The following is a 23,656-nucleotide window of genomic DNA, read 5'->3' as shown; positions in this document are numbered from 1 at the left end:
GATTCAAATCGGATTCTAAACGTGATGAAAACATAAAATATCCTTATTTGTTCATTTAGATTTTTTTTGTTCTATTTCTCTATAACTACCACTCAATTATGTAAAATATTACAGTTGCTTTTGCGCCTGAAGACTACAAATGACTTCTTAGTTGTGTAATTACAAGAGATTTTACCCTTCATTATAAGAATGCAGACTTTAATTTAGTCCTAAACTGTTTTTAAAAAACAGAATTGAATTAGTTGAGGAAAGTGCCATAAAGTGAAAAAGACCACAGGTTATGTTTCCATTCATCAGCAAAATACAGGGGCCTTCAGGTGGGGCTTGAATTGCTCAATCAAATCAATGATAGACAAAATTGATATTTAACTTCCTGTATTCTTTTGTGGTATCATTCCCAGAATAATCTGCAGAGGAAAAAATTGCAACAGTTGCTGAAAAGCTAACTCTGAAACCCTCAATGTCAACATAATGTGCTCATTATTCTTGACGTCTCTGTAATGTTACTATGTTGGGTTTTTTTGTTGAAAGCCGCGCTGTCTCGTTCCCCTCCGATGACCGCAGTAGTCTATTTGCCTCTGAAGGCCTCATATCAGCATTGATTTTTAAAGGCCTGTTTGTGTTCCTATACATTGCAGCCCGACAGGAATTGTCCCTTGTCCCGCCACACCCACCACATTCGGCCACATCAGAACAGCCAACGGTCAGGGGCAACAGAGACGACGCATCACCTCAATCCAGCCACCCACGGGTCTCCAAGAATGGCTCCGAACATTTCAGGTGAGCACATGGAAGGGTTATTCCTCCCCCGGGCAACGCTGAACCCTCGAGCAAAAGCTCATCAAAAAAAGCAGATGTTGCGCCCAATCAATGTTCACTTAGTCTCCAAGATAATTGCTGCCTTGTTGTTGTGGCCCACCACATTACCATAGGCACTGTAGCGTGGAATTAGGATTAGCCGTACCTGTGCAGACTAAAAAAGTAAAGTTATAAGATCACATGAGTCTACCGTAGCCTTGTGGTCTGTATTAAAAGCTGCCCTGTGTGATCCTCTGAAACAAGGAAGCTACTGCAGTGTGAATAATGAGCAAAGTTGGCATAAACATTGATTATTTTATCTTTTTTTAAGACACTTCAGTGATTACTCAGTAACTGTGGAGGGCACAGACTGATAGAGACGTGATGGACTATTATAGTTTACCCAACATTTATATTACTTTTCCTTTTTTATCATTGTCTGTACAGATGCAAAGTAATAGAGCCTTTTCTTCCACGTTAGACTTAAGCGCTAATGACTTCAGACCTCAAGGAAATAAGATGTCATTTAAACATATTAGCCCTGGTGGAGTGTCTCTGATTTTCCATATAATGGGTTGCCATGGATTTCATTACCTAAGAGAATTTGAACTTATTATCTTTGAATAGCCGGGAGAACCCGTGACACCTCAGTGTTTATTTTGCGTATACGAGTCCTCAGGCCTGACCGGCCTACAGTCGTCTGTCTTTAATTTTACGGCACTAAACCTCAAACCTACATTCTGTACATTCCCCAGTCCAGTCTGAGCATGTATGCAGCTGGATGTACAGAGAGAAACACAAATACAAAACTGCATGCTGGACCTGAAAAGGCACAAAATATTATGGAGTTTTTCACTCGCAAAGATTAAAAAAAAAGAAAAGAAAAAAGACACTCATTATCGTGGAAACACATTAAAGGATTAGTTGGATATTTTTGTAAATATACTTTTTTTTTTTTTTTTTTTTTTAACCAAGAGTTGGATGAGAAGATTAATGCCACTCCAGATTAAACATGAAGATACAGCCAACAGCCGCTTAGTTTAGCATAAAGAGCGGCAGCAAGGGAAAAGCTAACCTATCTGTGTTTAAAGCTAAAAAAGAATCCATTTACCAGCACGTCTAAACATGTCATTTGTTTCATTTGTACAAAAGCAGAAGTGTAAAAACACTTTGCTTGATACCAGGTGTTAATTGCCACGTCAGTGTGGTAAATAAACTCTTACAATGACTTTAAATAACATATTTCCTGCAGAACTTCGTCTGAACAACATATTGACCGGTGTAGAAGAGAAGATAATGGCCTCTTCACTGCCTGTGCAGCTCACAGTTATCCTACTTATCACAATTTGTGTTTTGGTTGCAGTCTCTTAATTGTATAAAGTCTGTTTATGAAATTAAGAGTTTTTCCACACGTCCTTCAATATTTCCCTGAATGTCTGTAACTGAAATATTTGATCAGCAGCCCATCATAATAAGTAGTCGACTCGTATCACTGCATCAGTAAGGCAGCCTGAATTCACTGCATGCAGAAGTGGCGACTTATTAACCGGGAAAGGTTGAACAAAAAAATTAAATAAATAAGCACTACAATTTTTGTGGGAAACTCCTGAAACACATGAAGAACTTTGAAAAAAATCTGCAATGTTTACAACCTCAAAGGAATCAGTGAAACTTTTTTTAAACTTATGAGTAACTTGCTTTATTAAATATTCTGCTATTTCCAAGCTCTGTGAGTATACAGTCAGAAGTGTTAAAACCTTAGAGAGAAAATATGTAAAACAACACAAACTCTCATCATTGAAATATTGCCAAGTACAGTGTACAGTGCCCTCCAAATGTACGCTAACAGTAAAGTCGATGTTTTTGCTACTTCATGCGTTGGAATTTACGATCAAAACACGACAGTGAAACAAGTAAAGACTGACTAGCTTTTATTTCACACTAATTACTGTCAACAGCAGATTTATGGATGCATTAACAAACATGTTCAATTTAAAAGTTGTATATACGTGTATATATATAAAGTATGTCACCAAAAGTATGTTAGCAGTAGATTAAAATATCATTGGGCAGTTCTGCAGGACTGTGTTTTATCAAACTAGAGGGTTTACTTGACAAAAGCTCTCCTCAGGTTGGGCATGGTGAACCTGTGGTGTTCAGGATTCTGTTTGAACTCGAGCACAAATAATCAATGGCAGAAAATTGATGCAACACTTGAGTAGCTGTTGCGTGGTGCTCCCCGTGTTAGGTTGGAGGTCTCTGAACATCCTGATTACCTGCAGAAGCAGCACCCCTGGCTAAAGCTTTTAGATGCCAAAATTACAGGTGGTTTGCGTGTGCCAGATTTTCCAGCGTGGCCTGCAATCACTGTTCAGTTTCAGCGCTTCACAGAGAGAAAACAACTGCGGCTGTTGGGTCCAACACAGAGTCACAGTGCTTTTGAGCAGCAGCTAACAACCAGGAGGAGGAATAAACTCACAGAGTTCTAATGACGGTTTTAATGGAGTCTGGTTCTTGACGTTCACATTTTCCACTCGTGTTGGCTGCTGTAAAATATACAAGTGCCTCCAGCAACTCTGTGCTGCTGTGGAAGGCACGTAGGGAACATTAATATGTTCCAGACACCCTGCACAAGGCAGGAGCTTTCCAAGGCGCTCCAATTAAAGTATCAAACCTGGAAAAAAATAAAGCTTACGCAAGCTCACTGAGGTTTGTATGTGTTGGGTGTGGCAATCCAGCTGAGGATGTGTTTTGATTATTCTGCTGACTGCATCGCCACCTGTGAAAGTCAGCTTTGTAAATATGTTTTACACTTTGAGAATCTGTAAATCAAAAGTACAGAGAGGATGGACTGCAGTGAAGTAAACCGAAATATTAAAAAAAAACAGGGCGTGAAAGCTCAGTGTCATTTGAAATGAGGGTCTTTAATTTGAAACAGTTGGCGTGCATGCGTTAGTTTGTGCCATAGTATCCTGCTTAACCAAGCAGCGATAGCCAGTTTTGCTAGCTAACACCTGGAAGTGGCTTCTCAGGAGAAGTATTGCTCAACAGGAGGTGAGAACCAACCTCATTATTCTGGGACTCCAGACTTGAAAATGTTGCGAGCCGCTGATCTAAAATGACATTAAATTTAGCCGCGATAAACGTCCAAATGTGTTGTACATGCCTCGCAACCAATCCAGCTAAATATGTTCATTTTCCTGAGCTGCCAGTTTAAAGGAACCATAATTCATGCAGCGATCATCAAACTGGAGCGCTTAAATTATTCGGACCCGTTTTCTGTGATTTGCAGAGCTGGACTGGCCCCGAGAAGCTGCTGGCGCTGGATGAGTTGATCGACAGCTGTGAGCCCACACAAGTCAAGCACATGATGCAGGTGATCGAGCCGCAGTTTCAGCGAGACTTCATCTCCCTGCTGCCCAAAGAGGTGAGCTCTTCTCTAGCCCTTATCCTCTGCCTCCTCTTCCTCTTTTTCCCCTTTCCTCTGACCTGAACTCCCACAGGGATCCTTGGTGGGGCTCCTTGAACGAAGGTACTTGACAGAGAAACAAGTCGTCCTCTCAGCCCTGATCCTGTCGTTGTCTTCCCTCACATCATTTTGAAGGCATCCATAGTGGGTGTCTTGTTTTTCCGCTACATCAAAACTGACAATACAAACAATCTGAAGTGCCACACTGATAATAAGATCACGCAAGGGATTGTTACAACAAAAACAGCCACAATACACTTTATCTGTTGTAGCAGATCAAATACTTGACGCCTTGTCTGGCAGGTGTTAGGATGGTGGTGGTGGACGTGGTGGAGGTGGTGGCAGCAGCATGGAGAGTGAGGCAATAACATGCAACATTTCAAGGTGTCAGTTCCACTTGCTCCAAAGCCAAATATACAAACAGCATCATGTGTGTGTTCTCAGCGGGACAGGAGCCCTCTCCTTTCATTCTCCTCTCCCTTTGTTGTTTTTTCTTTTTATATATATATTCTACACTTTAACATGTTTTGATAATCCCATCTCTCCTCTCTACTGGTGCCACTGTCAAATCATTTTTAGAAGACAATCCCTGTGATTGAGCACAATACAAACAGATTGAACAGTGAAAGCTCGCGAGTCAGGCTTTAAAAGCAATCAATGACTCGAGGTCCATTTATAAAACTTTAGAAATACCCTCAGGTTCAGTAATGATTGTTGGATTTAGACAGGCTTTTAGGTAGCACATAAAACTTTTCAAAATCTATGGAAGCACTCCAGGTTCATTTTACAGGGTTTACCTTTCTTAAAATTACAGTGATGTTCAGGACACCAGCCAGCCTCACAAAAATAGATTCTGACTGATCGTCTGACTTGAAATAGACTGATTCAGCCGCCCTTTCACAAAGCTGTTGAATATCCCATAAATTCTGTGTAAATTAAGCCTTTTTGTTTAAATGAAATATTTTAATTCACAAATTCAACAATTAGAAGGACATTTCATTGGATAAATTCAGTAAAAATGAAAACAATTTCAGTGACAGTAAATCGCATTGCCATCGTCAAGACGAGCAACAAAGACGGCCTCCAAATAGTTCAGAGCTGTTTATTTTCAAGTGCGCTCTCTAAAAACTGGTTCCCTTCTAATAACATGTCTCACAACACAAATTATGAGCTGCGTCTTTTTAGTGAAATTTGATGCTGATCAGCAGAGGATTGTTACCAAGAAAACATCACTGACTCCTCAACATTTTAGTCCGTGTTTTATTTTTGTGTAATTGTTTTGATTTGCATTAATTATTCTGCATCTATTCTGATAAATGATTAATCCTCTTTCATGCAACAACAAGTTTCCAGCTTCTCAGATGATAACAAATGGGCGATTTGATGCATTTTCTGTCATATAGAGTTGTAAACTTTGAATGTCTATTGGTAAAATAAAACAAGCCGCCTGAATTAATTTTTCTTTAACATTTTACAAACCAAAGAAAATAATTGGCAGATTAACAGATAATTAAATTTGTTGTAAGAACAAATAGACTTTTCCAGCTCTACACATCAACATACCAGACAGTCATTTGACTCCAACCTGATATTTACGGCACCACAACTGAACTTGTTCTGGTATGTTGTGGGTCAGAATCATCTCAGATTATCGAGTAAAAAGAAATAAAGAAATAACAATATTTGCATGTCAATGAACTCATAATCCTTTTCATGATGGTGCAGAGCAATCAACAGTTGATCCCCCACATTGTCCTGCAGTTGGAGCAGACCTTGTGTTTTCAGAGCTCTATTCAAATATACACATATTTGGAAATGTCAGTGGAACAAAAAGCAGGCGATTATATATTTATTTTTTTTATCATTACTCAGGAGTCCAGATTTATGCTCATTATACCAGATGTCTTTGTATCTTTATGCGCTGGCTTTGGCTTAACAAACTGTTACCCTGGCATTATTACCTGCTGTGTGAAGCTCCTATTGTATGTTTGACAAAAACGTTTTCGATTCAATTCAGTGGTATTAGTGCCGTGTCTAAATGGGACAATTACATTCATGCTGTTAATACTTTGCACATAGTTTTGTTAAGACAGTGTTTTTTCTCAGCCGTCTAGTGATTCAGGTAACTTAGTCCTTTTTCATCAGGTGTTTGCACTGTTATATACGCCCACTGTTGAAAATACTGTCTCTTCTTTGGGATCGTCTTCACCATTAACACCTCTCACATTCTTCTTCCTTGTCTTTCAACAGCTGGCTTTGTATGTGCTGTCATTCCTGGAACCGAAGGACCTCCTCCAAGCAGCGCAGACGTGTCGCTACTGGCGCATCCTGGCAGAAGACAACCTGCTGTGGAGGGAGAAATGCAAGGAAGAGGGTGAGTCTTAAGTGTTTGCAACAGACACAGGCAGAGAGGCACCATGCAGTCTCCCAGCGGGAGCAGTCTGGAGCTGCCGCTGCTGTGGTTACACCTGTTTATAAAAATCAACTTTTCCTGGAAAAACAAGGGCGTATTAGTCCAATCGTCTTTGTTTGTCTCTCCTATCAGGCATTGATGAGTCTCTGCCCCTCAAGAAGAGGAAAATTGTCAAGCCCGGCTTCACTCACAGCCCCTGGAAGAGTGCCTACATCAGGCAGCACAGGATAGACACCAACTGGAGGAGAGGGGACCTCAAATCACCCAAGGTAGCTTTTCTTTCAAACTCCCGACTCCCCGCAGGTTCGCCGCTCTTATAGATTTGCTATCAAATGTCTCTGAGTCACAGAAAGACCGTTCAATACAGCCTGAAGGGAGTTGATGGAAAGTTGATGATGGGTCAGCTCCGTGCTCCGCAGTATTCGTGTGGAATACTAATCAAGCACAGTGTGATATGATTCTCCTTTAATTGAAAGACTCTGTTTGTCTCTTACCCGTTCAGAAGCTCACCTTAAAACACGACCAGCATGCTGAAGCTGATCCTTAATGGACCTTGTGGCTCTTCGCAGGTCATTTTAGGCCACTAGTGGCATAAATCAGCCTCCTGTGCTCCTCGTTCTCCTTTGAATATGCAGTGCGTTTATCATTTGCTGAGCCAGCGGTTCTGTGACCCAGTAGTAGTAGAGGCTGCACATAAAGCATGCGGAGCTGCTTAAAGAGCTGTTCCTCTTATGTCTGTTTCACTTTAATGCACCAGAGACCGTCATGGTCACCCTGGATGCTTGTGGCTCAGATGGTAGAGCGGGTTGCCCCCTAATCATAAGGGTGGTGGTTCCATCCTGGGATCCTCCTGTCCTAATGGGCAAGACACTGAAGTTGCTCCCAACGGCAGGCGATCACCTTGCCGCCTGCCATTGGTGTGTGAATGTGCGCGAGTGCGTGAACGGGAACTGTAAAGTGCTCTGAGCCTGCTGAGGAGATAAAGCGCTGCATCAGTGTGCAGACCATTTACCCTTCCTCTGTGTCCTTATTGACTCTGTCCCGTCTAAAGGTGCTGAAAGGCCACGATGACCACGTGATCACCTGCCTCCAGTTCTGTGGGAACCGCATCGTCAGCGGCTCTGACGACAACACGCTCAAAGTCTGGTCGGCCATCACAGGAAAGGTAAGAGAGATTTGCTTTTCTACTTCCTATGTTCTCCTTTAAAGTTAATGGCTGTCTGTACTTCTGCACCGCCTCACAGTCAGACCTTAATGGACTGTGAGCACAATGTTATTTTCATACATTTTTTACACATATTGATTTAAAAGCAAAGGAAGCGGAGTGGTGTTGAGTACCAACTTTAAAGACTTCCTGTCATCGCGTGTAGAGTGTTGTACATTTAGCTTTACATAAAACAGAAGTTACCCCTGTCTGTTAAGCACATAGCTGTTTGTGTCTGTGCAGCTCCCACTCATGCGATAGCTGGTGATTAGCAACATCAAATCTTCCTGGCAGGACTCCACTCCGTCTCAGTGCATCCTCTCCTCTTACATTTATCCATTTTGCAGACTTGTTACACAGCACATGTCCGCATGCAGTGTTAGTATTCATAGCCGAGGCTGGTGCAGCCACACAGGCCTTGTGCTACGGCTCCACGCTGTGTATTAAAAAGAAAGGCAGTGGTTGTACTGTGGTATTGGGGAGAGATTCACAGATTGTTGTAAATCACAGCGCTTTCATGCTGCGGTGCTTGACTTCATTCTCAAAAAAGCTTTTTGCTAAAAATTCTCTGTTCACCATTACTGTATACTTCTCTCTCCACACTTGTTCCCTTCATTTCTACTCAAATTAATTCAATAAAGTTGAGCTGTGAATCTTCGATTTCAATTAACAAAATAAAAACAGTCAAAAAAAAAAAAATCCCTCAGAAACTGATATTCTGCACGATCACACTGCAGCGGCTTTCTATTTCTTTTGGGCACAACAGAGCAGAGAGTTTGCTTTTCATTGCTGCAAAGACCGAGACCGACACGTAAAGTAAAGTTGGCTCTGGGCCAACTGGTGATTACACGCATATCAGTCACAGCATTTGCCGATCTGACCAGATCTGGCCAAGGTCATCTGATAGGCTCCTTCACCCGAAGACTAAACATCCAGATGACAGGTTGTTGAGTTACAGCCGCAGCGGCTCCGTGGTGGGGGTGAAAGTCTGCGATGAGTCACATCACTAGCACGCTGCACCGCTCTTTTTTTTTTTAAGCCACCCTGCACCCAGGCCGACGTCACAGACATGCCGATCATTGTGTGCCGTTTCTACAATTGTAATCTGCCGCCGGATTGTTTGTTTACATTAGTCGTGAAGAAAAGAGGAGCCTAAATCCGCCTCTGTTTGGGTGTTGTATTCAGAGCACATGTCCCCTCTGTGGATTTCATCTCTCTGCTTCCTCAGCTCTCAACACCAGAGAGAGAGAGAATCCCTCACTGGAGAGGAACGGTCAATTAAGCCGAGTCAACCGTTTCAGTGAAGTGGCTGTCGATGCCAGTAAAACTGTAATGTAAAAATACAGCGAGATTACCGGCACCTCCATTTGTTTTTCTTCTCTGCTGTCAACCTTCTTTACAGTCTTTGCCAGCTTATTTGAAGACTTGATCGTGGCGTTTCCCCCCGTTAGTTTGTCCGTGTGAGACGCTCGCCTGTAAAGTGGCTATCAGTGACCTTGAAGTGTTGCGCACTTTGCCCCTGGATGAATGCCTCTTAAGACTCCCAATACAGACGCCAGTATCAGTTCTTCTCCTTCTTAATACTAGTAGCCAAAATTGTAGCCATTTTTGTTTTGAGAGTGGTTTGTTTGACCTTGGACCGCCTTTTACCTCTCAAACAAATCCTCCAACTCGACGAAGGCTCAGTCTCTCCCTCCACAGCTGTGCCGCTAACACCAAAACTTGGGTCTTACTCGGAGTCGGATCAATAAGAGACAGCAGAGATGATCAGCAGAGATTAAGAATGGTGATTCGAGTCTTTCAACTTTCTCCTTTTGAAGTTTGATGCCATTAGGCTGGAAATGTATCTTGTCTTTTCTTTGTTGCATCATCTCCACGATGTGAAAGGATGGCAAGTTAGATTTGAGGTCAAAAAGCAGAGTTTGGTGAATGATTACAGATTGTATTGGCTCATACTCTCAGAGATCAGTGCTTACCTGTGTCCTTTTCTTCAGAGGAGATTTGAAATGCTGCTACGGCAGCTCGCTCTGTAGGTAGAGGATTCAAATTGACGGGATGGGAAAAGAAATTGGTCACAGCGTAGGCAAAATTGTGCCACAGGTACGGTAGCGTTAACACTTCTGTTCTGCTCCCAGTGCTCCTTTTTCCACAGAAACTCTTGTGCTAAATTCGGAGCGGTCAGGGAGATTCCCTCCTGTGATGGGACAGTACGGGCGAATCCAAGTGCTGTTACATCATTCAAAACGTTACACACAGTATCCCAAATCAGAAATGATTCTGACATGCTCATAACTGATGTTTCTATCAAGTGTTAAATGAATCCGTCTAATATCCTTCTTTCCCCTCAAACATTTGTTCGTGAATTATGTATCTTTTTTTTACACTCGCTGGGCATTTCTTAGCGTAAGTGTTGCATCATTTTAACAGGCTTATTTGCATGGACATGGCCTAAATTTTTAAGTGTTGAACAAATATTCATATCCTCACTCAGCCAAAGCTTCAATAAACACCAAGACAGATATTTGTTAACGGTTCATCTTTGCTGCCAGTTTTTCGTCCCGCCTTTGATTTTTATCTTATTGTATGAATCACAGGGAATTCAACTCGTGCCGTGAGGCAATCAGGGGAATTATTATGAGCACATTGTATGTAAATGCCTCCACACCTTTGAAAGAAACTGGGACATTGCTTAGCGATCAGGTAAGACAATATTGCACTGAAGTTTGAAAGTAAAATTTCAGTTGAGTTGAAACTTGCAGGATTTTTGGTCTGGCAGATTTTCAAACAGCTTTTGTTTTCCTGCTGAAGAAGAGGTTGCTGAGACGGTATCTGGAGGCTCTGTCTTTAGTGGATGGACCGTCTGTCTTTGCATGTCTCCAGCTACGGCCTGAGATGTCAATCTTCCATCCAGGCACACAAGCAGCCGCACACGTCTCACTGCTTCAGCCTGGTGCTTAGCAGAGCAGCGCGTGCCCTTGGTGGTGGCTGTCAGCGGCAGCCTCAGCTGTCTGGTGGATTTAAGATGGCAGACCTGTGGACTGTACGCGGGGAGAGGTGTCCTCTGACAGATGCTTTAGCTGCGTCCGTTTGCACTTTACCTTCACCTCCATTTAATTCACGATAGGAGGCGCTCCAGAGATCAGAGGTGGCTTTTGAAACTGACTGATTAAAGAACAGGGGAATTTATTCCTTTGTTTTAATGTGCATATAAATACACTTCCATGAAGGTTGTTATCCTCTGGTGGCTCTGATATTGTGCTTCAGTTTACTGCGGAGGAAAGCACAGTGAAGTTACCTGTACTTATTTAACATGTATGTATCGGGCTGTCAGTACCTGGAGTCAAACTGCAAATCATATTAATGTCATCAAACCAGCAGCACAAGAAATGAGAAACGAAAAACATGTTCCCAAAGCTCCCAGAATAACATACATATTTATTTTATATATCTGCCGTATTCCACCAGCTTTTTTATATTTTATTGAACAATCTGAAGCCACTTTTTGAATTTGGCATCATGTAGACTCAATTGTCTAAAATACCTCAACAGGAAATAAAGCAGCAGCAAAGATACTTACTTTGTCTTTCTGGACTACTCAGCATACATTTTTCATTATCCTGAAAGCAAATCATAAACTTATTATAACATTTGGCAAAGGTCAGGAGCATCTTATGTTACACCGCCTGCTGCTTTAGCTGTTAGGATGTTAACATTAAGCATTTTTAGCCTGTTTTGGTTTTTTTTTGTCTGTTAAGCACATAGAAGAGACTATAGCCACAGAAATCTGTTAACAATGCAGGGTTTAATGCTATAATATTAATAGCATTACCTGAGGTAGTTTATTTTAACTTTTGCGAAGTATTGGTTCGATGCACATTTAGCCTTGACCCTGACTTTCGGATATTTCCGAGAAGGTAAACAAAGGTTTATTTTTCAATGCAAAGGGAAACCTACTGCATGTAAAATTGTTGCTGCTGTACCTGTTTTTTTTTTTTTTTTTTGGTTAAACCAGGAGAACATTTAATGCAAATGTAAAGCATTGTATAAAATCCCTCACATGGTAAACAAACAAAAAAAGCCCCTCACAGGTTCATTAAACATAATCTTACTTCATTCTCAGGGAAGGGCTATTTTTTTTTTTTTTTTTTTTTTTTTTTTTTTTTTTTTAATGTTTGTTTCACAGACAGATAAAAATGCCTAAGCCCTTCATTTCAGATATTCTCTCTTCCCACGCAGTGTTGGAGTTGGCTCTAATCACACTGATTCTTGTTCTTGGAGCCTCAACCACTGGCTCGGATTCACCAGAAAAATCTTGCATGCTTGTCTTCCCAGTGTGATTATAGCAAACTGCAGGCCTGTAGCTTGATGTTACGCAGCAGTAGCACATATTCATCACAAATGTAAATGAAGATATGTTAACATTGAGAACATTGTAAATAATCCAGAAGACATATCACTATACTGCAGTCATGTTTTTACCATATTCAGTTTGCATTATTCTCTTGTTCCCTGTTGTAACATGTTCCTTAACAATAAAAGGACCACAGCAATAAAACCAGAGACTTTTAACACTGACGTGAGGTGGATTGTGAGGTCATGCCTCTGTGGCCCACAATTAATGATGTGATGCTTTTTATCACATGGCAGAGAGGAAGGGAGGAAGGGCTGCAGCATCATTGTCCTCTTCATTGCCTGCTCAGGAGGCTTATCAGCAGCAGTCAGGGGTCACATGTTGTACACTTGAGGGACGCGACTCCACTCTGAACCTGACACGGCAGCCGCCACAACCACAGTTTACTCATCTCCCCGAGGAGTTTCAATTGAATGCATTTTGGAGAATTATATTGAGGCACAAATGAGGCAAACTGTGGAAAACGCAAATCCAGTTGATCAGAAAGATTCCCATAACTGCTGTAATCAATAGCTAATCTACATCCCTAATAAGGATGAATGGATGCGTTGTTTTGAGGACAGTTGTCAACCCTTCCTACAAAGAATGGATCGGCTTCTTTTCCAATAGATGAGTAAAAGCAATTATAAAAGCTGGTGGAGGCCCCTGGGAGATATTTATTCCCTCACAGCAGCAGCAGGTGTGGACTGACTGAGCTCTGCCCACTAAATGTCACATCAATTTTATTTTATTTTTTTCTAAAGGCAACAGGAGATCATACAAGAAAATAAATCGTAATTGAGATTTTATGAGCTTTTAAACTGCGTTTAGATATGATTGAACAAATGTCTTTTAAATTAACTTTTATCACATCCAAAGTCGACAGTCACAGCGAGGAACCTACTGATCACCACTCTTCTTTCTCTGTGGTGTTTGCAGTGTCTGCGGACGTTGGTGGGTCACACTGGGGGCGTGTGGTCATCCCAGATGCGAGACAACATTATAATCAGCGGCTCCACTGATCGCACACTCAAGGTCTGGAACGCAGAGACAGGAGAATGTATCCACACCCTCTATGGGCATACCTCAACAGTGCGCTGCATGCACCTACATGAGAAAAGGTGAGTCAACCGCTGAGCCCTGTTAATAAGCCCATGTAAACGTGCAAAAACAACACTATAGTCGAGTCTCTTGGCACTGCTCTGCTTTGGATGAGACTTAAATAATGATTTGACAGACAACTATTTTGATAATAGATTAATAGTTAAAGCAATTTTCCAAGCAAAATGCCAAACCACTCCCTGCATTTTAACTGTGCGCATTTTCTGCTTTTCTTTCTCTTGTGTGATATTAAAACTGAATTTCTTTGGGTTTAAGACAAAATAAACAATTTGCTTACATCTTATAGATAAAAAAAATAAAAATGAAACCAATGGTCAGATTTTTACATCGTAAAATCAAGTGTGGTAGTGACCTTAACGAATTATATAGTTGCATATTACTACATTCATAAAATCTGTGCCTTTCTCTTAAAGAAATGGTAAGTAAATGTAAGGCCAGCACTGATAGTAGGTGGAAACAGCCAGCATGTCTCTGTCCAGGGGATATAAAGTTTTCCCACCAAAGCACATGCCATATCTTGTTTGTTAAATTGGTGTGAAAACCACGACCTCAGAAGGACTATAAAGTGAACTGTTCGTTTAAGGTTCCTCTAACACTTGACTCAACAGCCGTCCCATCAAGCAAAAAGAGCAACTCTTCAGCTCTAAAAGAGGACAGTATCTTTGAAAGTGAGCATGTGGTTTCATAGTGATTAAATAGACCCTGTGAGGCGTCTTAAGTGAACTGCTGCTCACTCATTCACTCAGTATCACACTCTGGAGACTCAGAGTGCTCTTTTCGCCTTAGGGCCCACCAAGGTTTTTGTGTAGCATTTGATTACTCACTCAGCGGAAGCGCTGCGAGCTACAGGCAGACAGTGAATAACATGTTGGTGATTTCCATCTATGTAGCGCCGTGAGCCATTTGATAAATAAAGAGTACGGGCTGTGTGGATCTACAGGTTTTTTTTTTTTTTTGTATTTTATCTAAATAGCCTAAGAGGGAGATAATGTCACAATATTAAGGAATGTCTGTCTCAGTCTTTATTGAAGTGTCTAGAAATTGTTGGACATTTTAAATACAATACTTTTATTGGTTTTTTTTTTTTTTAAAGGATATAGAAATAGTACAAACTGTTCTCGTAGTAATCGTTTTAAAAATGATAAACTTGAATAACCTTCTCTCCTAAAGGGAGTTTCCTCCTCTATAACCTATAATATGGGTTTCCGTTGTGGGTGAAGACACCGCTCGGGGCGGCTGTTTAAGTTTAAGAGGTGTTTCTGTTCATTCAAGTATGAACATGAATGTAATGCTGTAGGTTACTTGTTGTCAGAGCAGTCAAAGAAACTGTTCATACCTGCTTCATTATTGTCAGAGCAGCTGCCACAGTATGAATGACGACCCGTATACAGGCTGTTGAAGTTAATCTTACTGAAAGGATAACTTGAGATAGACTTCACTTCTGTGGGAAAGTGCATCTCAACACGACGACATCTGTTGAATTCCTAATGATTCGAATTGTTTGTGCCGCAACCACAAGCGTCACCTTCATCCCTGACTGCCTCTTAAAACGTACTGTTCTCCTACGAATGTCTGACTCTCCGCATTTCCTGTCAGGGTGGTCAGTGGCTCTCGTGACGCCACGCTGCGCGTCTGGGACATCGAAACAGGTCAGTGTTTACACGTCCTCATGGGCCACGTGGCGGCAGTGCGCTGCGTCCAGTACGACGGGCGACGGGTGGTCAGCGGTGCCTACGACTTCATGGTCAAAGTGTGGGACCCTGAGACGGAGACCTGCCTCCACACGCTGCAGGGCCACACCAACAGAGTGTACTCATTACAGGTGAGCAGCCTCCGACACACTGTACTTACATTTGCTCAGTATCTCTCTATGGGGTCTGGTTAGATTCTGCACTCGTGCTCTCGGAGAACCGCGGTTACCTCTGCAACCTAAAGAGAACCTGAGATCTTCAGAAGTTGGTGTCAGACTGATATTTTACTGGGTTGCACCATTAAAACTGGAGGAATATTTAACAAGGAAAGACCTCAAATGTGTTAACTGGTTATTATTAAATATTTGTTTCCCCGTTCAATGAAAGTGACCAACAGGAAGCATGACATCTTTACCTGTTAAAGATAGCAATTCTGGGAAGCCAAATGAAATAAAACTGCCAACATAAATACAGGTTTTGTTTTATTTATATTTAAGCTTTATTTATTGTAGAAAATGTGTATCAGAGTTGGTAACATCTGCGCGATATAGCCAATTATGGTCATTTAAAGTTATTAGTAACAACTTGTACTCAAAGGTATTTTATGTTGTTTTATGAAATGTAAATACAAAATCTTCCCCTTTTTTTTTCCTACTTATTAAACAGCATTTTGATATGCTGCACAAATTGCCTCTTTTACATTTAAATCTAAACGTATAGAATTAAGCTACTGTTTATTTATCTGCACAACTACACCAGGCAGTAGCTGGGTGTAAATATTTATTTACAGCTAATCCCATGTCGCGCTAACATTTTTATGTTCATCTTGTTCATATCGATGCAGAGCTTTATAATGTTTTAATTTATTCTACACTACCGTGTGCGTTGTTGGTTCATCTGGTGAAATCAGTTAATCCCCGTGTGTCCTCTTAAGACGTCCTCTCATTCACTCTGTGATGACTGAGCACTTCAGCTGATGCCATAACCCTCCGAGAGGAGGCCGTTTACTGCACTGATAGATTGGTTTTCGCGCCACGCCACTTCTTTACACTCGTAAAGTGTTGGTGCTCTCCGACCGGACGCGTCGACAAAAAGACAAGCTTTCACAGATCAATAAAATTCATCTATTTGAATGGTTTTAATCTCGAGTTTCTTAATAGAAACAAAGAGTGCTGTTTTGGTGCAGATGTTGTTGCCACCAGCTACAAGTTGAGGTGACAGCCAGTCTAACAGATTGTCCGCGTCTGCAGTTTGACGGGATCCACGTGGTGAGCGGCTCGTTGGACACGTCTATAAGGGTGTGGGATGTGGAGACGGGCAACTGCATCCACACGCTAACGGGGCATCAGTCCCTCACCAGCGGCATGGAGCTCAAAGACAACATCCTGGTCTCAGGCAACGCAGACTCCACGGTCAAGATCTGGGACATCAAGACGGGCCAGTGCCTGCAAACACTGCAAGGTGAGTCTGCCGTAGTTTCGACTTACCCTGAGCGTTACACTAAAACAAGAGCTAAAGATATAACTTCAATTTTCAGAAAGGTTTAAGATACAGTGAGGAACTAACATTATTAGAGCCAGACATTGAGTTCATTTCATGTTTTATGTGCTGGGAGCACATTATCTGTGACGGGTCTGCACAGCTACCACTATTAGGATAAACCATGGTCGTGATTTGATGCTACATCCACTTGAGATGGGAATGGATGTATTTTTGTTTACTTAAACAGAATCTGGAGATTTTCCAGAGAGGTTTGTATAATTTATGGTCATGTGTGCGTGATATAACAATTCGTACCTCAGTGATAAACATTAGAAATTATTGATAGATGATGTTTGAATTGTTAATGAACGTTGCTGAAATTATGTCCGCTGGTTCACATGTGACATCAAACATCGGTGATTCTTAATTTAGAGTAGAAGTTGAAGAGGAAGCAGGAAATTATGTTTAGATTTAAATAAAGAATTGAGTCAGTATTAACAGTTCGCCTCATAGTACCAATATTTGTAAAGGATTATTCGTTTTTAAAACGGCTAAAAGTATTGGATAAATGTTTGCTAAAAGTAGCGGATAAACAGTAAAGTCTTCAGTTTCTGCCTCTTCACGTGGTTAAAACAAAAAAAACATTGACAGGTAAACATTATGAAAAACTGACTAACAATATACATCTTTCTATAATTGTGAAATAACATCCAGGTTGTATCTCCCTCGGGTTTACTTCCCTTACTGCTGGTTTCTTCTGGTCTGTATCATGTGGTGAAACATCATGTTGTCATTTGTTGATGGAGAAAGTAGGAGCGCTTGTTTTTGATGCAGCTGACTTCATGGATGATGCAGAGTTGTAATTTAGAAATGAGATCACGCAGAGGCATGAGCCGAGGGCACGTCTTTAATACGAGTATTTGGGCAGCCTCACATCAGACAAAGAAAAGTCGGGTCACACATTCATTAAATGTTCTTGTTTTTGGTCTGTTGGTGGGCCTCTTCATTTAACTCGTCAGTGGGGACTTTTCTGTTCTGCAATGCTTGACCGACACCGAGTGAACCGTCAAGATCAGAAACGGTGTTTCGATTCCAGTCAACTCGGTTAAGTGGTAGTGAAAGTACAGACGACGCAACTGTGTGCTCACAAAGTGTGTAGATGTGTGTTTACAACAGGCTGCAGCACCACTCAGATGCAGGCCGAGCTGTAGATATACAAATACAACAATTATGACTGTCTCTGGAAGGGTAGAAGAATAGCAGCAGCAGCCTTTAACAACAACAAAGATGGGACTTGGTTTCATGTTGACAGTCCAGTTAAAAGCCAAACTAAATGACCATTTTGTGCGCGCGTGTGTGTGTGTGTGTGCGCGTGCGTGTGTGTGTGTGTGTGTGTGGCACTACTGAGCCAACACCTTGCACGGCTGCTGATCCTGATTACACTCTCATTTCCTTTGTGTCTGTTTAAATAGTTCGAACTCCATTAGCAGCAGTGTTGTCTCACAGGAAGTTGCCAATCCTTTGGTGAATAGCAGAGGCAACTGCCCGCGCTCCACCCCTAAATGCCCTCATTAGCAAACTCCAACGCCGCACGCTGGCCCTGCAAACACCAACACACACACACACACACACACACACACACACACACACACACACACACACACACACACACACACACACACACACACACACACACACACACACACAGCAGCGGAACAAAAGGATGCCCCAGTGAGAGGCTGAGGAGAGAGGGAGGCACAAGATGGGGGGAGGATGTGTGGTTGTCTGGCGAAGAGGGAGGCCGACTACAGTAGAAAGAGGAACTTAGTAGGTCATATAATTAGGTCAGCGGACAATATCTGCCATTCATTAGTGTGTTTTGATAAGACAATGGGCCAACAACAGGGCCATCGCTGTCAGCTGGAGAGCGTATAGGTAATGATGGAGCAGGCTGCTTTGTTGTGGTAATGAGGAGAGCACAGGGAGCAGAGAGGCAGGCATGTTGGGGGTTGGTGCAGAGCAGTATTGTGTACTCGGGTAAATAACTCCGCCTTTGATCTAACCAGAGACAGAAGTGGAAAAGATGGGGAAGCTTATTCGTGGTGAGATTTCAACAAATGGATTGTGAAAGCGCGGAGAAGTTAAATGTGTCTGAATGGAGCGGCTTCAAAAGTAACCTCCGTGAGAAACGGTTCCCGCGCCAGCCTGTTTGTGTTCTGTGTCGGCCTAATTGATTTAATTAAGATATCATTTTCAAGTCCTTCGGGACTTCTTTGCACAGTCACCTCGGTGAGGACGGTAACAGTCGCCGATCTTGACTTCAACCGTGGCCTTCTGCCAGCTGCCGGCACACAAACAGAGCAGCCGGAGGTGCAGCTGAAGCCGCTTAGCCTCCGTGACAGTGACAGGCCCGAGTCCCGGCCCCATCGCGCAGCTCGTCCTGAAGCCTGACACCTTCCTCCGCTGTCACAACAGCTGCAGGAATAGAGAGGTTTTCCTTCACCTCGCAGGCTCTCAGAGGTTTTTGTTTTTCTGGGTTCTTTTGCCACAGCTGCTTTCATTTCAAATTCAGCCGTTCATCACTCATTACCCTATTTATGACGAACGTCTGTTGCAGACCGAAGTCTCTGCTCTAACCATCACTTTCTTGGTGCCTCCAGGTCCCCACAAGCACCAGAGCGCCGTGACGTGCCTCCAGTTCAACAAGAACTTTGTCATCACCAGCTCGGACGACGGCACAGTCAAACTGTGGGACCTGAAGACGGGCGAGTTCATCCGCAACCTGGTGACCCTGGAGAGCGGCGGCAGCGGCGGCGTGGTGTGGCGCATCCGGGCCTCCAACACCAAGCTGGTGTGCGCGGTGGGCAGCCGCAACGGCACAGAGGAGACCAAGCTGCTGGTGCTGGACTTTGACGTGGACATGAAGTGAGAGGGGGACACGGTGGGGAAGGACGAAGAGAGCGAACCACGGAGAGGAAGGATCAGAGAGGGAATGGGAGACGAGGCGCCTGGAGACCAGAGGGCCGACACCCAGAACTCTTCACCCAAACTCGCAAAATCTACTACCACCTCCACCCACAGTGGGCTGTCCTGTCCTCGGCCTTCATCTTCCCACGTCCCGTCCCCCCCCTCCCCCCCTGTTGGGCAAATGTTACTGACAAAGACACAGACCCTCGCATGTTCAGCCCCTGCTTTTGACCTCTCCCACCTGTACAGGGTGGAGTCGGAGGGGATCGGGCTGGAAACGGGGCATCGGTGGGGGGGAGGGGGGGCGGGGCGGCACGACTGGTCTGTTCCCTGATTGGCTGGGAGAAAGAGGAGGAGGAGGAGAAGAAAGGAACGACTGACGACGACTGAACTCTTCTGAAGCGACTCTCCACCCTTTCGGTTTCGGGGGTCAGCTTCACACAGAGACTTGGTTTCGCTCAAGCCTGACAGATTTTGAGATGTACAGAGATATATTATTTTTTAAAAAGTCCCCCCCACCCCCACCCCCACCCCCCAACACACCCCCCCCCCGCCCTCCCCCCTCTCCCATCAGCGTGCGCCACACAAACACACACACATACACTCAAATGGCCAACCGGAACGTGGGAAACACCGACCGTAGGTGAAGATTGGGGAAGGCGGGAGACATTCGAGGTGAATTTCCACACCCAGTTCCACCTAAAGAGCTGCTTGATGTTAGTGGAGATTGGAGCGATTGGAGGGTTCAGCCTGTAATCTGGCTCGTTTCTTGTTACTCCATTTCCGTTCTTATTGTTCTCCACGCGGTTTCAGTTTCTTTACAATGTCGCACACAAACACAACTGTGAATTTCAATACCGTTTGGGTTCATCATACGAAAGGTTTTTTTTTTTTGGTTTTTTTTCCTCCTTTCCTCACTGTTGCCAACAGCAACAAATCCCAGTATTAGAAACCTGCCCTGTTTAGGTTTGCAGTCACAAGCTTTTCCTTCTTCTTTTTTTTTTTTTTGTCTATTTACTCGAGTTGTTTGTTCTTCCTTTCTGTTTTTTCTACATGCCATGGTTTGGAGCTCCGTCTCCACATAAACACCAACGGTGTCCAGATTTCTTCAGAGTCTAGCTGGGGTGGTTTCCTCAATGCCAGTGCTGTGATGAGAGGAAGTGAAAGGTTTTCTTCTGCTCTTAAGCGCTGTGGATTAATGCCCCCCTTTCCCCCCTCTACCCCCCCCCCCTCCCCGTCCTCCCCGTCCTCCTCCCCCTCCCCATCCCCCAGTGGCCAAACTGTATTTATGCTGCTAGATGAATGGAAAGAAAAAGAGAGATGGAACTTTTACTTGCTGTGACGTTTTAGTCCCAGGCGAAATTCCAAATTGAACTCTATGTTTGGACTTCAACAAAAGATGACAAAAGATAACATCCAAGTTTTTGTTTTCTTTGTTTTTTTGTTTTTTTTTTAAAGTTTTGTTTGTTTTTGCCACTGAAACTTGAGCCAAACGTGCCTCTACGAGGCTGAGAGGAGGGAGCGCGTCCGACAGATAGTGACGGGATCGCTCTGCAGAGAGGAAACGAGGGGGATGTACACTGTTGGCGTGCGTGCGTGCGTGCGTGTGAGTGCATGAGTGCGTGTGTTTAAGCGTGTTAATGGGCAACTTGTAAACACATTCCTTGGGACAAAGCTCTTTCAGCCTGTCCTTTGGGGTTAATGTACAAATGCTGTGTGGACTGGCAAAAAAAAAAAAAAAAAATAAGGAAAAAAAAAAACAACAAAAAAGAAGAAGAAGAAAAAAAAAAAAATCAAACTAGCAGATGTATCGATTTTTAACACGTTGAATGAGAGAACTGTCCGTATCCGTGTGTGATTGTTGTTCCATTCAAAGATGTCTGAAGCGACAGAGGAGACCATCACTAGCATCAGCTGACAGGTCGAGCTGCTGGGAGTCTTAGTGTTACATGTGTTGCAGTTAAAGTCAGCGGGGCGGCGGAGAGCCTCGCGCGTCGTCGGTGGGGAAAAATAAAAACACAAAGGCAACAAAACGTGAACAGAAACATTGTAGCCAAACGAAAATCGTCTCAATCTCCAAGAGTCACAACTCAAGCTGAACTGTGAAAGTGGTATAACACTGTATATTAAAAAAGAAAAAAACAATCTTGCTCTATCTCCTCTTGTTGTTTTCTCCCTCTGTTTTTAATTTATGATCTGGTTTGAGAAATCAGATTTGTTGCAGGTGTTTGTTTGTTTTTCAGTTCGTGTAAACTGCCTGGCAAAAAAGAAAACAGACAGAAAAAACCTTAAAGGGATTGTGTATTTGTTTGATTCACTTAGAATTTTATTTTCTTATAACTTAAGTGCAATAAAAATGTGGGTTTTTCTTTTTTCATTTCAAGCTTATCAGTTGTCTGTTTTTGTTACCTGTGTGAAGGCATCTTACATGTTCAATAAAGCAGATTATTTGCTTAATTACAACCACAAGGGGATAATTTTAGCAGCGCAGGTTTGCGAGGCCAAATTCATCACAGCCTATCCTTTAACAGACTTTCATGGTAGGTTAGATTCTCTGTATTCATCAGGTTCTGTAGTCACTTCAGTAGAGCAGTTGTTCTGGATCCAGTTTAATAGAGTCTGTGGTTTACTTTCTCTACTATCACAGTTTGTTTTCAGTCCTGTTTGTTTGTCAAGTCACATTTATCAAAAGGAAAAGGGAAGAAATATTCGGTATTTGTTCCTACTGCCAACAAATCCCATGAAATGATCAAACAAACAAAGTCGGTGCAACAGAAGAGCGCCAATTAACTGTAACGTACATAAAGCATGTGCGGGAAGGAAGAAAAACGCAGCAGATATCAGATCAGATCTTTAGTATGTGGTCTGAGAGGGAGACAGAAATGTTCCTAAAATGAATACATAAAACAAACTTCAGTGCCACATTTCTCTTAATATTTTCTCATTATTTTTTATTTGTTTGAGTTCAACATACTAAATTACCGCACCTTATTATGGCCTTTTCTTCTGCAGTGGTTTGATGGCACCACTCTGGACAGTTAGTATCAAAAATGGATGGAAACGGGCCTTAAATGCAATTTTCTTTTGCATTTTTAGAAAATTCATTTAACATGTGCGCTGGCACTTGACCTCAAGACGCGTCTTTCCTAAGGAGAATTGAAATCTTATAAGTTCCCCTCCAGACATGTTTCGAGATGAGTCTCAAGTATCCTACTTTTGAATAATAATTTGTGGCCGATGGTTTTCCACAAAAAAAAAAAATCATTTTAATTATCTGGTAGAAATCCTTAATCTGACATTTATTATAAAGTCCATTCTTGGTAAAAGTGCATTGCAGGTTTCAAGTTTCCACATCCTTCTTGAGTACGTTTTCAGTGAGCGCAGGGAACTTTCCCCCTTCAGCAGGTGAAAACGGCCTTTTAGTTTCAAACTCTGCACATTCATCAGTCTGCAGTGCAGCTCAAACATCCAACCGAAGGAACAAGTACAAAAACATCGTTTTTGAGTGGAGGGGGACTTTAACAGAAGGAAGTGTATTTACATTTTTAAGAAAGGCTCACTAATTTCCTTCAGACAGCTTTCAATGTTACTCAGACAATGGTGGTTATTTTCAGCTCTATTGCATATTAATGACAGCAGGAATGTGTATGAGGTTTTGACCCAAAGTAAAACTGCTGTCCTCATTTTCATTGTAATGAAGAAGCAAGTCAGCCAGCAAACTGGCTCTGATTGTGGGGTTTTTTTTTTAGTTTTTTTTTTTTAGAGTTTTTGGACAGTGAGGGAGTTTTCTGGTGCAGAGGAAGAAGATTTATTGCTTTGGAAAAAAAAAGTTACTGACAAGAATTATAAAAAACCATCACCAGTTCCACTCTTTCAATTGCTCACCGTTACATGTGGTGCAGAGCCACAGCGACAACTGTTTCCATATCTGAAGAGATGTGAAGTGGTCGGTGATTCACCAGCGGTTTGCAGACGTCATCTTGGGATCTGACAACTCGGCGACATTTTACAGACTAAAGGCTCGACGTCGTCTCGAGGTACTGTTTTCTCCCTTTAACAACTGCCTTCTAGTTTTATTATTGTTCTGTTCTTAAGAGCCTTTCAGTTTCGATGTGATGCT

The 23,656-nt window shown here is 42.5% G+C and overlaps 1 protein-coding gene across 5 annotated transcripts in view; it reads left to right on the top strand.

Annotated features, from left to right (window-relative positions):
* Nucleotides 1–21,919, top strand: part of fbxw7 (F-box and WD repeat domain containing 7) — a 115,728-nt gene extending 93,809 nt beyond the window's left edge. For all 5 annotated transcript variants that reach the window (XM_069166837.1, XM_069166836.1, XM_069166835.1 and 2 more), the window contains 9 exons: nt 639–780; nt 4,091–4,225; nt 6,518–6,641; nt 6,813–6,949; nt 7,732–7,845; nt 13,214–13,395; nt 14,993–15,218; nt 16,338–16,548; nt 19,230–21,919. In XM_069166837.1, coding sequence (XP_069022938.1) covers nt 639–780; nt 4,091–4,225; nt 6,518–6,641; nt 6,813–6,949; nt 7,732–7,845; nt 13,214–13,395; nt 14,993–15,218; nt 16,338–16,548; nt 19,230–19,498 — 1,540 coding nt within the window. In that variant the 3' untranslated portion in view covers nt 19,499–21,919. The remainder of the gene's footprint in view (nt 1–638; nt 781–4,090; nt 4,226–6,517; nt 6,642–6,812; nt 6,950–7,731; nt 7,846–13,213; nt 13,396–14,992; nt 15,219–16,337; nt 16,549–19,229) is intronic.
* Nucleotides 21,920–23,656: the final 1,737 nt, after the last annotated feature.

This window comes from Embiotoca jacksoni, unplaced genomic scaffold, assembly GCF_022577435.1.
Source record: "Embiotoca jacksoni isolate LCO1_2020_lvr unplaced genomic scaffold, fEmbJac1.0.p SCAF_4, whole genome shotgun sequence".
Classification (NCBI taxonomy): Eukaryota; Metazoa; Chordata; class Actinopteri; family Embiotocidae; genus Embiotoca; species Embiotoca jacksoni.
This window is presented reverse-complemented; position numbering and strand designations above follow the sequence as displayed.